General features: G+C 47.2%; 1 protein-coding gene across 3 annotated transcripts in view; it reads right to left on the bottom strand.

Annotated features, from left to right (window-relative positions):
* Nucleotides 1–15,635, bottom strand: part of C2CD2 (C2 calcium dependent domain containing 2) — a 63,027-nt gene that overhangs the window by 17,197 nt on the left and 30,195 nt on the right. For all 3 annotated transcript variants that reach the window (XR_003792329.1, XM_029214331.1, XM_029214332.1), the window contains exons 5-11: nt 10,832–10,954; nt 7,596–7,716; nt 5,738–5,846; nt 3,592–3,656; nt 1,744–1,868; nt 1,083–1,257; nt 149–262 (exon numbers count right to left, since the gene is read on the bottom strand). Coding sequence is in view for 2 of the 3 variants with exons in the window: in XM_029214331.1 (XP_029070164.1) it covers nt 149–262; nt 1,083–1,257; nt 1,744–1,868; nt 3,592–3,656; nt 5,738–5,846; nt 7,596–7,716; nt 10,832–10,954 (832 nt within the window). In the remaining variant the exon portion in view is untranslated. The remainder of the gene's footprint in view (nt 1–148; nt 263–1,082; nt 1,258–1,743; nt 1,869–3,591; nt 3,657–5,737; nt 5,847–7,595; nt 7,717–10,831; nt 10,955–15,635) is intronic.

Raw genomic sequence — 15,635 nt, 5'->3', positions numbered from 1 at the left:
TCTCCTTCTAGTTAGTTCCTCACTTACTATATTAAAACACCTCTCCCCAAACTCTAAAAAGGGAAAGCGTCCTTCTCACCAGATGCGGGGCTCGAGGGCAGAGCCTGAAGGAGCTGAGCGGGGACCGTCTCGAGTGGCCTTGCGTTACCTGTATCTGAGGAAGAGAACATCTTGCTGACGGGGGCGCCGTGGCAGGAGATGGCCTGGATGGAGATGTCCTTCTCGATGACCTTCACCTTGACAGGCGTTCTCAGGGGAGATTCTGCCCGGGAGACATCCTGATTACAACAGCCCTCCGAAAGCTGTCTGACTCTTACAGTTACCGGGAAGTGAAATCACACCTCACTTCAACTCTACTTCATGCAGTTGGAAAAGGTAAGAGGCAAACCTTAAGATATTTTCAACAACCTCTCTGATTCTTTTTTTGGGGAGGGGAGGAATGCCCAAAAGGGGCATTGGAAGCGCAGGTTTAAATAAAGTTTCAGAAACCTTTTGATTAAGCCGGAATCTCACTTTCTGTTTTGCATTCAAGAACAGTGCCAGGTGATTTATTCTGGGATGATAATACTTTTGTACAGGCAGGAACACATTATAAATTAAAAAAAATAATAAATCATACACTTATACAGAAGTTGTCTCCAGGGCGGTGGCCATGGGGACAGGTACAGAATTAGGCTAGATCGAAAATGACTGCACGTCAAGCCTTCGAATGAATGGCTTTTTTAACATAAGAAACTCTATGCTGGCCATTCACATCTAATGTTTCAAGACAGTGTGCTGTCCCCACGTAAACGTCATGGAGTACTTAATGTAACGGGATATTTCATCTAGTATCCAGATTTTACCTTCAGAATTCACTACAGGTTTGAACCTTGCTTTGGCTTGTCATGTGTCTGACAAGATAGAAAGATAATTGTCTGAAAAAAAAAAAGCTATGCAGAAGCCTTGCCAATTACCATTCTTCCCGTACCAGGACATTTTCTTACAGATAATCCTGCAGCCTACAGTGCTCTGCAGTTTATAGAGGCAAGACATTTACAGGGGAGGCGTGACTTCAGAGTTTCTGCGGGGAGGAAACTCACCGGAGCTCAGCGGGGACGCCCTCCCTGCATCGAAGCGAGGCTTGGTTTTCACGGCAGTGACAGTAGTGACCACGGTCCCGCACGGCATCACCGTGCGGTCTTTTTCTATCTTTGCAGCAGGAACAGATGGAGGCATTTGCCAGGATTTCGCTTCACCGGGTTCGATGTAAGAAAACTGCAGAGAGGGCTGGTTACATGCTTGGTAGTCAGCGCAGACGGACACCCCGCCATGGCACGCTGCCTGCCTTTGCAATAACCTCTGATTTCTTTGGCTGCCGCTTAGTATCATAAGTAACTTATAATTAACCGATTTCCCTGGAACTGACACAGGATGATGAGACCCAGGCTCAAACCCAGCCACTCAGCACATAATGATGGGAACAAAAGCTGGAGAACCAAACGAAATAAAAGAGCCCTTTCTGGGTTAGGCCTGCGTGAAAGGGCATCACGGAAAGTTACGTCAGATAGACAGTGCAACGCAACCCTGGGCAGGAAGCAACCCATTCATGTCTAGAAATGCCTGGGAGGAAACATCAGGTCTTGGACAAGCTTCTTGCTTTACGTTGAAGCGAGGGCAAGACCCTGACAGACATAAATGAAGATGTCCCTTTTCTCGAGTGGGTTGAGCCGGGCCTTGGCATCGTAGAGAATGACGTCATACCTCTGCAGTGACCGAACCCAATGCTGAGCTGCCCGAGGAGGACCCGCTGGTCAGCGTAAAGCTCTGTGGCCCAGAAGGCTGCTTCTTGAACAAATCCAAGGGGACAGTCGTCATCGCCAACAGAGCTAAAGGGACAGGGGACAAACAGGGAACATCGGGGGTGTCTCCATGGGGTTCCACAGGAACAGGATGCCCGCGAGCGGCTGCAACCAGAACCAACTCTGGACACACGCCCCGCTTACTGGGAGATGCTCCCAGTTTCAGAAAGTTTTAGAAAAGTCAAGGTCATAAAAGACAAAGGAAGGCTGTGGAACTGTTCCAGACCAAGGGAGGCTACAGATGTGACAATCAAGAGGTAGTATCTGATCCTACACAGGACTGGGAAATACTGCTAGGAAGGACCTCAGGGGCTTGGCTGATGGGAACTGGAATCTGGGCAGTAAAGAAGTGGACCAATGTAACTCAGGAAGCTGATAACTGTGCTGTGGACAAATAATATCCCTACTCTTAGGAAATACGCACTAAAGAATTTAGGGTAAAGGGCCAGGATGCCCGAAACTTACACTCACATGGTTCACACATTTACCCTCGGGGCGTGTGTGTGTGTGTGTGTGTGTGTGTGTGTGTGTGTAGACAGAGAGAGCAAAGTGAGAGCAACCAGCAATTGTGAGTACAAATAATAAATGAAATGGGGCAAAATGTTAAAAATATATGAGCCTGAGGAAAGGTTATATGGTTGTTGTTTGTTCTGGGTTTTTTGTTTTTTTTTTTTAAGTTTGAAATTTCATAGATCCCATCAGGCTGGACTGGAATGAAATTCCAGTGGAGCCAACAGGGGTGGTGCCCCAGGAATGGATTAGGCAAACAGTGGTTCCGCCCTGTGTTCAGACCACACGTCCTCTCTTGGAATGTCAGTTCTTATCTCAGGAGCATCCGAGTTATCTCTAGACTACAGAACCAGGGAAACTGCCTCAAAAATCCTTGCTAATACCTAGGAGTTTGAATTGTTTTTCCCTATGCCTTTGTAACTGTAGGAGGTAACCAGATGGCTAGGTTTCACAGCTGAATAAGTCAGGGAAGGGTCACCTCTCCCAATTTTGGTATGTTCATAGGGATTCCTAAAAACCTAATAAATACTGAAACTACTGATTTACACACATACACACCAGGTCCATGCTCACTTTAGTGATTTTTACCTCTATTTGTTGCTGACTTGTATCTAAAGCATGTGTCCAAGTTAAGCTGCTATGGCTTATTCTACAAGGAAAAGTCAGCTGTAATTCATGGAGACAGAGAGCAGAAGGGTGGGGGCCAGGGGCTGGGGGAGGGGCCTGGGGAGCGAGTGTCTAATGGGGACAGAGTTTCGGTTTTGTAAGATGAATTCTGGAGATGCATGGCGGTGATGGTTGCACAACCATGTGAATGCACTTAATACCACTGAATTCTACACTCAAAAGTTGCTAAGATGGTAACTTTTAAGTTATATGTATCAACACAATTAAAAACTGAAGAAAAAAAATAAAAGTAAAAGGTCTATTAAGGCTAAGAGGGTTGAGAACTGCTCTAAGCCAAGAACTGTTGAATAAAAGATTTTTGATATTTGTTTAAAAAAAAAAAGAAAAAGAAAAAGAAAAGAACCAGTTGAATATACTTTCCCAAAATGTTTGACCTTGCTAATAACAGAATGGACTTCCAACCAAACATTCCCCTGGGAAGACCTGGAGTGGCTTAGGGGGAGGGGCCGAGGCTCTGCTGGGTCTCCCGCCCTCCCCACCCCAAGGCCCTGGTCAGGGCCACTGGATGACCCTCCCAGAGAGCAGGGTCTCCGTCTGCCTGCCGACCACCCACCTTCTGAGGATTGCCTATCCTCTGAAATCTGCAGGTGCAACTCCCTCGACTTGGCATTCAACTCACTGTGGAAAGGAAGAAGGGCCATGAATCCTTAAAAATGCTTTACTATTTTCTTGAAATAGTATTTTTTTTTCCTGATGATAGAAAGGAATGCAAATCACCATCAATATTTAAGAAACAACAGAGATATATAACCAAAATACAAAGATTATCTGCAACTTCACCATCCAGAAATAGTTAATGTTAATATTTGGTGACTAGTCTCCTAGGGTAATCCAATGGGACTTTCTGAATGATGGTGGAAATGTTCTGTAAAGCTGCTATCAAATTCGGTGGCCACTAGCCACATACAGCTATTCAGAACTTGAAATGAGGCCAGTGCAAACTGAGGAACTGGGTTTAATTTTGTTTGCTTTCAATTAATTGAAATTTAAAGAGCTACCTGTGGCTGGTAGGTACTGTATTAAAAGATATAGCCATATAGTTGTCTGAAAACAAATATAGAACATAACATACCTCTCTCCTCCTTTGTAACCTATTTTTTTCACTTAAGATATCATGGACATCTTTCCATGTCAATAACTACAGAGCAACATCCTTTTTAACAGGTGTCTAGTATTCCACTATCTGGCCTTAAAAGATTTTATTCAGCCAGTTCCTTAATAACCAACCCTTAATAATGGGTTGTTCCCAATATTTTGTAACTATAAACAAGCTGAGATAAATATCCTCACACATATATCTTTGCACACACTGTGTGATTATTTCCTTAGGAAAAGAGCAATTGCCAATCAAAAGGTACATGCATATAAGAGATTTTCTTTTTTTATACATATTGATGACCTCCAGAATGATTATTCTAATATATACAGTATTTCCACTGGCTTTTCTCACTTTTTCTTTACCAACCTATAAGGCTAAAAACAATCTCTTTTGTTTAAGTTTGCATTACTTTAGCTATTACTGAGATTGAACATCTTTTCAGATGTTTCTGGCTATCTACGGCTCTTACTTTTGCTTTTCTAGTACAGAAGTTTTGCCCAATTTTCTAAGAGAGTGCTCATATTTTCATTAATAATTTATAAAGGCTCTTTATATTATACATGGGACACCTTCTTCCATTACTTCTTCTAATTATTGTTTACACACCAGAAAGTGATTGATTTCTGTATTTTTGTACTCAGCTACTTTACTGAAATATTATTTACATTAGTTTTTATAATATTATTATTTCTACCCTATATTCATTATTTCTAATAGCTTCAATTGATTTTCTGGAGTAGTCTAAATATGCAATAATATTATCTCCAAGTAATGATTAGTTTTGCCTCTTATTTGTGTACTATTTCTTTTTCTTATCTAATTGCATTAACTAGTACTTCTAGAACAAAACAGTTGGTATCCTTCTCTTGACTTTAGTGGGACTGTTCCTACTACTTATCACTTACAGTGATTTTTTGTTTTTAATCATATGAAAAAAGTGACCATAAATCTTGTTCTAATTAAGTTTTAAAAATTAGAAATGGTTATTAAATGTCACTGAATATCTTTTGGGCATACAGAGAAATAATAAGTTTGTTTTCTCCCTTGATCTAGTGACACAGTGGATTTCATTAATAGATCTCATCACATTAAACCATCCTTGCATTTCTGGTATGAACTCAGTCGGTCTTGGTGTATTATTTTTAATGTGCTACTGGATTCTATTTGATAATACATTAGTCAGAATTCCTACATCATAATTTGTAAGTGGTCTACAATTTTCCTTTTTTCCATTCTCTTTGTCAGATTTTGGTATCAATCAGAAGTTTCCTTCCATTCTGCTCTGGAAGGTGTGCGTTTCTAAAGCAAGTGTGGAAGGCCCAACAACAGATCTCTCGTCACAGCAGGGCGTGGGTATGTAGGTGAGGAGTGAATCGATACTAAGAGCTGCCTTCAAAAAGAAATCCATGTCTGACTTACAGCTTCCTTCGGTGCTTAATATATTTCTTTTTAATTTTTTATATTTCCTTTTTTCCTCCCTCCCTCCCTCCCTTCCTTCCTCCCTCCCTCCCTTCTTTTGTATGAACAGTGCTGCAGAATGGTTTTAGAATTTGGCAGTCTTGAGTAGGTGTGGCCATGGAAACCCGGGCCCCTTACGCACAAGGTGAATTCTTCTTCCCAGGTGAGGGTGGTAGTGTTTTTCGAGAGGGTGCTGGAGAACTTCTGGATGGGATCATTCAGCTGAACTACACATACTGGGTTAATGTTGCCTGTAATCAAACAGAGGGGCACCATATTGGCTTTTATTTTTGTTTTCTAGTTGCATTAAGATATTTTGCATCTAAAAGAAAGGCCGAGTTAAATGTCTGGTCTTGGCTCACTGGACCTGTGGCTCAGAGGGTCCAGTGTTCCTTTCATTTGCCATTTACAAACTCTCAAAGCACCTCATCTGGGGATACTCACTGGATGTCCACAGCCCCGGGCTGCCCCAAGTGCCCCTGCTCCCCCCTCGGTTCTGACTGCAGGCACAGCTCTCTGGTGAGGGCCCTTCCTGGGGGCAACATTACTCCAGCAGAGATGTGGGCCTCACTTTGGACAAAACTAACAGCTTGGAAAAGGAAGGGCATCTGGGGTAACTGCTAAATCTGGGGATACCTCCCAGAGAACCCATTTCCCTCTTACGAAGATGTAGGTTTGTTTTTTTTGCTTTTGTTTTTTTTTGAGGTACGCAGGCCTCTCACTGTTGTGGCCTCTCCCGTTGCGGAGCAACAGGCTCCGGACGCGCAGGCTCAGCGGCCATGGCCCACGGGCCCAGCCGCCCCACGGCATGTGGGATCTTCCCGGACCGGGGCACGAACCCGCGTCCCCTGCATCGGCAGGCGGACTCTCAACCACTGCGCCACCAGGGAAGCCCAGATGTAGGTTTTTATACCTAACTCAGCTCAGTCAAAACTTTTGGAGGTATTTGATCCAGATAACAGGACATTTCACTAGTGAACAATTGTGTCTGCTTCGAGGCAATGCTTGCCCCATGGCAGAAAGCCGTGAATATACTGTGTAATCAATAATCAACGGTAGGGCTTCCCTGGTGGCGCAGTGGTTGAGAGTCCGCCTGCCGATGCAGGGGACGCGGGTTCGTGCCCCGGTCTGGGAAGATCCCACATGCGGCGGAGCAGCTGGGCCCGTGAGCCGTGGCCGCTGAGCCTGCGCGTCTGGAGCCTGTGCTCCGCAACGGGAGAGGCCACAACAGTGAGAGGCCCACGTACCGCAAAAAAAAAAAAAAAAAAAAAAAAATTCAACGGTAAAGGACTGGAATATGTTGGCCCTTTACCGTGTACCAGGTGGTGTTCGGTGTTCTACACACATCATCTTACTAACCACCACAGTCACTCTCAAGGAGAGATTCTGACTCCGATGGGGACCTGCTGGCAGAGGTTAGAAATTGGGACCCCAACCTTGGCGGACTGGGTCCCGGGAGCCCCTCCCGGCTGCTAAGCGGCGTGGCCTCAGAGGGCGAGGTGTGAGTTACCAAAACACCACCCATACCCAGCTTCATTCACAGAGTTTCCAGGTAGTTCAGTGTGTCCTACCTGCACTTCTGGAACAGGAGGAAACTCCCCACAAATAAATATAAGTAACCCCGATGTTCTCAGACAATACAAAGAACTCATCGCTACTCTTAGCAAAAACCACACCACAGTGGATCCGGTCCCAGGCTACTAGGCATCCGGGGTCTCAGCACTGACTCAGAATCACCGAAAAGGAATCACCCATTCTGCAATGTTTCTGTCTTGTCTCCATAGCAGCCTCTCTGGGCAACACAGGGTTCCCGGTGGGCCCAAAGCCTTCCGGACACCCATAATCCCCCCAGGTGGCACCCCCCTTCCACAGGAGGAAGCAAAGGCCACGGACAACCCACAAGGCACCTCCTCCCCTCTGCTCACACTGCAGACGGTCACATCCACAGTCAGCCGGGTGCCCTGCCCTCACCTGGGTGCCCCTGCCGCGCCACCACCCACCTGAAGCACCAGGATGGCTCAGCAGCGAGGCTCGAATATTCTTCACCAATAGTTTGAGCTCATGAGCCCTTGGAGGTTTGGGGGGGCAGGATTCCTGAGTAGATGAAGTGCGCTGCAGGTGCTGCAAAAAGGAAGACAAAGAACGGTGAGCCGTGGCAAAGAGGCCGTGGCCGCTGGACACCTGCTACGCGGAAGGAATCTTCAAGAAAACCTCCAGAGGGAGCCTGGCTCCCAGGCCTGCTCTGTAACAACTGGGGAGGGAGGGTACCAGTCACCCACAGCTGCTTCCCCTCCTTGGGAGCCTTGTACATCCCACAGAAAGCGAGCGAGGGAGTTAAGCATTCACCCAGAGAGGACTCCCCTGAATCTCACTGTGGGTGGAGATGGGGCCACGCGTGACCCAGGGAAGGAGCTTGAGACAGAGTGGGGCGCCCTCCCTGGGATGCAGGGGCCCACTGCCCACTAGCACTAAGTGTGACACCAGCCAGGACACTGGCTACTTCCCACCTCCTGGCAGACCTGCCATCCACGTGGGGAGGATCTAAGTGTCATCCAGGTGCCACGCTAGGGACAAAGCAGAGGCAGGTACCCCTTGAGCCTGCTTCATCACCATATCCTCAAATGGGCATCAAGGTGTTTCCCACAGAGAGCCTCCCCAAGCTTGTGGGACCTCACCTTCAGACCAGCCTTTCTCAAGCTAGCTTCCACCTCCCACTCATGGCTACGAGTGTTATTTACAAGGGGCTCCTGAGGTACAAACATTTGGGAATCCTGGGAAAGCTTCTCAGAGACATCACAGGCCTCTGCACAGCGAGCGCCTCCCAGGGAGGGATCCTAAGAGCTGATCTGACCTCAGAGTGCTTTTGGGGTGGGGGATGCTTACTAACATCTCAAGCGACTGTAGTGTTCTTTAGGTCACCACCTAGAAAACATGATTCTGAGCCAGGGCAGGGCCTTGCCCACTGTGAGCTGAAGGTGCTGGGAGGCCAAGAAGTAATCACAGAAGTCCTCAAGACCCAGGTCCCTGTGCACTGGGGACAGAGCAGCCCACATGTCTGGGGTGGAGATGCAATGTTTTCTCAATTGCGTATGCGTGATGGCTAATCTTATGTGTTGACTTGACTGGACCATGGGGTGCCCAGCATGTGGTCAGACGTGATTCTGGGTATGTCTGCGAGGAGGTTTCTGCCTGAGATTTACATTTAGATCAACAGACCGTGGAAAGCAGATTGCCTTCCCCACTGTGGTGGGCCTCGTCCCATCAGGTGAAGGCCTGAATAGAACAAAGGGCTGACTCTCCCTCAGATAAGAGGGAATTCCTCATGCCTGACTGCCTTAGAGCTGGGATATCCATTTTTCCCTGTCTTTGGACTTGAGTGGAAACATCAGCTCTCCTGGGTCCCAGCCTGCTGGCTTCTCCTGCAACTCTTGGAGCTTGTCAGCCTCTGGCATGAGCCAACTCCCTAGAATAAGTCTCCTTATATATATAAATATATATATTTTATACATAAATATATAATTGGCTCATGCAGTTATGGAGGCTATTTTATACACACACACACACACACACACACACACACACACACACACACACCCATTGGTTCTGTTTCTCTACAGAACCCTAATATAATATGCATGTTATTTTGATACATACACTCTACAAATTTACTTAAAAGCATTATTGAATTTATGGTAGTCCTGGTCCCTTTATTTTCTGAATCAGTGTATTCTAAAAATGCAGTACTATTTTGTGATGTTTCTCAAATTTTGACATTAAAAATGTATAGTCATATTCAAAACAGGCAGCTCTGATTTGAACTAAGCCACCAGGATAGAATTACTGAAAGAGAGAACAGCCAAGCCTCTGCTCTCGCCTCTGGGAAGCCTGGCCTGACCCCCCATCTCTGGGCCGAGCCCCACCTGGCGGCACAGCCCTGGGAACCCTGCGCGCACACCCACAAACCCCTCCCTCTGCTCGTCTGCTTACTCAGCTGCTCCTCTGCTGCATCAGGTTTCTCATGTTCTGATAACCTTCAACACCCAGAGCGAACCACAAAGCACTGTGATCCCCTGATATCTGTGCAGTGAATCAAAGAGATTTTGTCTCCAGGCTCTACACATTCACAGTGGTGATGCCCTAACAGGAACCAGAGACCGAGAGCCTGCATCAAAAAATCATATGAAAAGTTATACTTTAGGGACTTCCCTGGCTCTCCAGTGGTTAAGACTTCGCCTTCCAAGGCAGAGGGTGAGGGTTCGATCCCTGGTCAGGGAGCTAAGATCCTACATGCCTCGTGGCCAAAAACCCAAAACATAAAAAACAGAAGCTATACTGTAATAAATTCAATAAAGACTTAAAAAAACAAAAAGTTACACTTTCACACTGACTTCACCCCCCACTATATAATAACAGTGGATAATCTACCATGCCACATAAAAATACTGGAAAGACATAGGAAAAATAACTTCAGCGACTGTAAATGTATGTTTTGCATAGTCATCACGAAAAGATCTGCTCATTACTGGGAGAATTAATTGACCTCAAGCCAAGGGTTTTAGATGTGTCGCCAAAAGAGATGTGCGTGACCAAGCCCAGGGAGGCTGTCCTGGGCGAATGCCCTGGACGTGAATTTAGCCAGAGAATTGGCACCTAATTGGGCAGTGGGGAGGGCCCCAGCATGGGGAGGGGGGTCGTCAGCGTGGGAAGGACCCCACAGAGGAGATGGCCTCGTGTGTCTGCACTGCCTGAGGGCGACAGACCCCTGAGAGGTAGTGTGGACGGAGGCTGTCCCCATCCTGGGCTAAAAGTCTGTGGGTCCAGTGCGCTCACTCTGCCTGCCTCGGGGCAGTTCCCAGGTACCTTAGTTCTGGAAGGGTGCGATCCCAGACAACAGGCTCTGGGGGCACAGCGAAAAGTCAAGTTCTGGTTCCTAAAAGGAGAGGATCTGGGCTACTTCGGCTTGGACTCTGCTGAGTGGGCCAGACTCCTCTTCCTTTCCTCCCATGGGGCTTCGGAACCCTGTGCCCTGAACTCAGAGCTTTGCCCCAGACCGTGGTCATCACCCACCAGCAAGCGACCGTGCAATCTCGCTCTACCGTGGGGGGGGGGGGGGGGGGGGGGAGGCAAGGTGCAGGGATGGGGGGCGACGTGGGAAATGCACACAAATTCTCCAGGCGGGTGGACCACGGTCCTTCAGGGGGTCATGAAACACCCACAACCCGGTGAACTGGTTTACCTGAACTCCCCTCACATCCGTAGGCTTTGTGCTCAGAACCGCTGATGGGGATGCAGAGCTAACCAGGTGCTTCACAACATCCTTGAGACTTTCAGAGACTGCATCTGCCCCAACCGCCGGGTCCTGCCGAAAGAGGAGGTAGTCACCAAACCAGCTCGTAACCAGGCACGTGTACAAGTGGGCAAGCAAATGCATGGCTCTCCAGATGTCCCTGGGACAAAACAGACTTGGGGTCACCAGGGCTCCAGGAGATCAGACTAGGACAGTGAGACACTCACTCACTCTTACCTTTGCTGATCTCAGAAGTCATTCATCCTCCTTGTTTTTTTTTTTGTTTGTTTGTTTTGTTTTTTGCGGTACGCGGGCCTCTCACTGCTGTGGCCTCTCCCGTTGCGGAGCACAGGCTCCGGACGCGCAGGCTCAGCGGCCATGGCTCACGGGCCCAGTCGCTCCGCGGCATGTGGGATCTTCCCAGACCGGGGCACGAACCCGCGTCCCCTGCATCGGCAGGTGGACTCTCAACCACTGGGCCACCAGGGAAGCCCCATCCTCCTTGTTTTTAAAAGTTAAAGATAAGACATGTGCAACATAGACATGTGTTAACATTTCTGTGTATATCTTTTCAGTCCTTTCCTGTAAACATACGGGCACACGTTTTTTCTTTCTTGCCTGATGTTTGATTTTTTTTTTTTTTATTAAAAGGTAGTCAAGGGACTTCCCTGGTGGTCCGCTGGTTACAACGTCACCTTCCAATGCAGGGGTTGCGGGTTCAATCCCTGGTTGGGGAGCTAAGATCCCACATGCTTTGCGGCCAAAAACAAAACAAAACAAAACACCAAAACATAAAAGAAGAAGCAATCATGTAACAAATTCAATAAAGACTTTAAAAATGGCCCACATCAAAAATAAATAAGAAGAAAAAAAAATAAATGGTATTCAAGTAAATGGAAAGGCTCAATAAAAATGAAGACAAGCTTGTAGAAGAATAACACAGCAGGATGACTTGCATCACCAGGTGTCAAGCTCTATAAGGCTACAATAATTAATACCCAACAGAAACGCGCTCATGTGTCCTAGAATGTTCAGAGCACCACTATGCATAATGACCCCAAACTGGAAACTACCTAAGTATCCATCAATACCTGAACAGATACACAAGTTCTGGTGCAGTCACACAATGGAATACCACAGGGCGATGAGCACAAACAATGTACAAGCACACACAAAGACACAGATGAATCTCACAGACATAATGTTAAGTGAACGAAACCAAACACAGAAAAACACATACACAGTACTGCATGATTCCTTTATTTAAAGTACCAAAACAAGCAAAACTAAGCTAATGCTGTTTGTGGGCAGAATCCTAAGATGACCCTCAACGAGTCATGTTCTGCATCGTCCCCTCGCCTTGAGGGCAGGTGGCGCCCGTGACTTGCTTCCAGCCAACGGAATACGGCAAAGTGATGTGATGGCCAAAGGTCATGTTATATACAACTCCCTCTTAGCAAACCAGAGCAAGAGATTCTCCTCCTAACCTTGAAGAAGTCAGCTTCCACGTGTGAGGGGGCCACATGGCACAGAACCGCAGGGCTTCAAGGAGCTGAGAGCAGCCCCAGCCCACAGCCATCAAGGAACGGAGGACCTCAGTCCTACAACCACAAGGAACCGAGTTTTGCCAACGACCACAGGAGAATGGAAGAGGATCCCGAGCTCTAGGAAGGACAGTCAGCCCAGACCATGATGACAGCCCATGAGACCCCGAGCAGGGGACCCAGTTAAGCCTGGACTGACTGACAGATACTATGAGGTAAATGTGTGTTGTTTCACGCTGCTGGGTTTGAGGTAATTATTAGTTGCAAGCATAGATAAGTCATACGTGTTAGAAGTCAGGAGCATGGTTACCCTTTGTAGGGGCTGCAGGTAGTGAGTGGAAGCGGGTGGGGGGGGTTTTCTGGGGAGCTGACCCTGCTCTGTTTGTGGCGCTGGGCACTCATGAATGGTCAGTGTGTGAAAGCTTCAATCAGCTGCGTGCTTACAATATGTGCACTTTTCTGCATATCTTATCTCTCATTTTTTAAGCAAGGAGGATCTATTTTTTAAAATCTCAGTTAAAAGCCTTGTTTAAATATAATAGCTTTTGTTTTGAACTCTTAAAAGCTGGATCTGGCTGGACACCTGCTAAAAGAAAATGTCGAACCCTGCCAGCTCTGCTGCCATCCACGCCATCATTCCGTGGTTTCAGGAGAGCAGCTGCAGTGTGGTGAGTGCCGGTGCTCGGCCACCCTGGCCATGATTCTGGCTCTGCCATTGACGGCTCCAGGGCCCTCTGTGTCCCTCGTCACTTCTGGTGTAAATGTCCCCACTGTGGGGCTCCAGCCCCCCCCGCGCAGGGGGATGGACACTGGCAGGACTTGATTTCCACCAGGACCACAGACCTATTGAAAAATCTTCCAACCTGCGGGGCTGGAAGTGATTTCAGAAATTGGTCTGTGGTGTCCCAAGGACAACCAGCTGGCCAGACCTTGTTACAGCAAACTTAGGCCAAATCTGCCATTTACTGAAAATCTACTCTCTCTGCCAGGAACTCTAAACTACTAATAATCAAAATGGCTCACACTTACGCCACTCTTAGGATGTGTCAGGCTCGATGCTACGCACTTACACATACTAACTAGTTTAATCCCCACAACCACGTTGAAAATCATCATCCCCATTTTACAGATGAGGAAACTGAGGCACAGAGAAATTAATTAGCATGTGTGGGGTCTCGCAGCTCCTAAGTGGCAGAGCTGAGAGTTAAGCCCAGGCACTAAGGCTCCAGGGTCCGCACTGAGAACCGCTCCGCCATCATCTTTCTCTTATTGCAATAGGTTCTTGATACCCTTACTTTTAAACTGAGGTGAATTCACATAACATAAATGTAACCATTTTAAGGTATGCATTTCAGTGGTGTTTAGTACATACATACACGGTGTTGTAAAACTATCACCTCTATCTAGTTCCAAAATATTTCCATCACCTCCAAAGTAAACCCTTTACTCGTTAGCAGTCACTCCCCAGTCCTCCCCACGACAGCCCCTGACAGCCACTAATGTGCTTTGCATCTTCATGGATTTGTGTATTCTGGGTATTTCATAGAAATGGGATCATATGACATGGTCATTTATGTCTGGCTTCTTTTACTGAGCACAGTGTTTTCAAGGTTCATTCATAATCTAGCACATATTAGTACTCCAATCTTTTTAACGACTGAATAATAGCCCATTTATGGATGTACTGCACTTGGTTTATCTATTTCTATCTCTTTTAACCCGCACATTTCTCCTCACTTGACAGAGGAGGAAGCCAAGGGGGAAAGATGGGTTCTGGGGTGCTCAGAGACCATCACATTTTAGATCCACAGAGCAGCTGACTTGGCGACCTTCCTTTATAGCTGTCCCCCTGCCCCCATGCCATCTCAACCACCAGGGGTCCAAGGGGTTACTAAGCCCACAGGACCCAGCTCCAAGGGGCTACTAAGCCCACAGGACCCAGCTCCAAGGGGCTGTTTAATCCCACAGGATTACTTCATTGGGAAAGTCACGCTTCTCGTTAACATGGGGAGCCCATGGCTGGCAGAGAAACGTACAGGGCCTTGTGGGGAGCAAGGTGTGAAGAGTACGCACAGCATGCCACTGAGTGGGTGAGAATGGGGGAATAAGGTCCGTTTTTCAAAAAGAAACCTAGGATGGGTAAACGAACACGAAAGAAACAAGCGAGCAGAGAGCGGGGCATGGATGGGGTGGAGGGGAGGGGAATGGAGACGGGACTTCTGCACACAACAGTTCATGTAATTTTGCCTTTTGAAGTATGTTAATATTCTGCACGTTCAAAAACTACGTAAATCAACAAAGATGGGGGACAAAACCTGAAACGGTACCAACAGGAGCAAACGCTGACACCTGCTTACATGAACTCACATCAGGTTGGTAACATAACCACACAGAGGAAAGCACTTAATCTGACTAGCTTTTGAACACAGAACTCAGTACCCCCTCGGCGGGATACACTCTGCTATGAAGACCAGCAGAGCAATCTTGGACTTCGGAAGTTTGATGTCAGAGGTGGCAGGGGAGCCGTTTACAGAACCGTTCTGTGTGTACTGTAGGCCTGAAAAAGCAGTGCCAGGTGGGGGAAAGCAGATGCAAACGTGGGCGGGAAGGAGAAAAAGAAAATAAAGCAGTGACTAGGGAAACACTTAACATGCGAACTTTGTACAACTAAACGGTCAGGCCAACAATACCACTTCTGACGTATGCAAGGGAAAAGAATTACAATTCAAACTTCTTAGTCTTAAAAACAAACTGCCTACACCTATATCAAGGCACGAACAGTTATACGATTTATGGACACATTAGTAAATTTTGCACGATCTTTCCAGCAACTGAAAGTGACAGCGCCCATGTGACTCGGCAGGCCCCTCCTTCTCCCAGATTCACTTCCTCACACCCCCAGGACCACAGGAAGCGGGGAGATCACCTTCAGACTTGAGACACAGCTATGCAAAAGCTGTGGGGAGAAAGGAGGTGGTGGCCTTGGAAGCCAGGCTTTGGACTCAGGCTGAGCTGTAGGTGAGTCGAGCGCCCTCACAGTGAAGGAAAGCATCTGAGGGTCAGGTGTGATAGAACGGTGAGGAAAACCTAGGTTCCATCACTGCCATGGTTTTCAACCACTGCACACAAGTGCTTTAAAAAATCCCCAGTCCAATTAAACCTGCCTGGGGGACAGGGCAGGCTTCAGGATTTTTAAAAGCCTGGGGGAC

The sequence above is a fragment of the Monodon monoceros genome, unplaced genomic scaffold (genome assembly GCF_005190385.1).
Source record: "Monodon monoceros isolate NGI ecotype Baffin Bay Population unplaced genomic scaffold, NGI_Narwhal_1 Super_Scaffold_11, whole genome shotgun sequence".
In the NCBI taxonomy this organism is placed as follows: domain Eukaryota; kingdom Metazoa; phylum Chordata; class Mammalia; order Artiodactyla; family Monodontidae; genus Monodon; species Monodon monoceros.
Note: the sequence above shows the minus strand (reverse complement) of the source record. Positions and strands in the feature narration are given on the sequence as shown.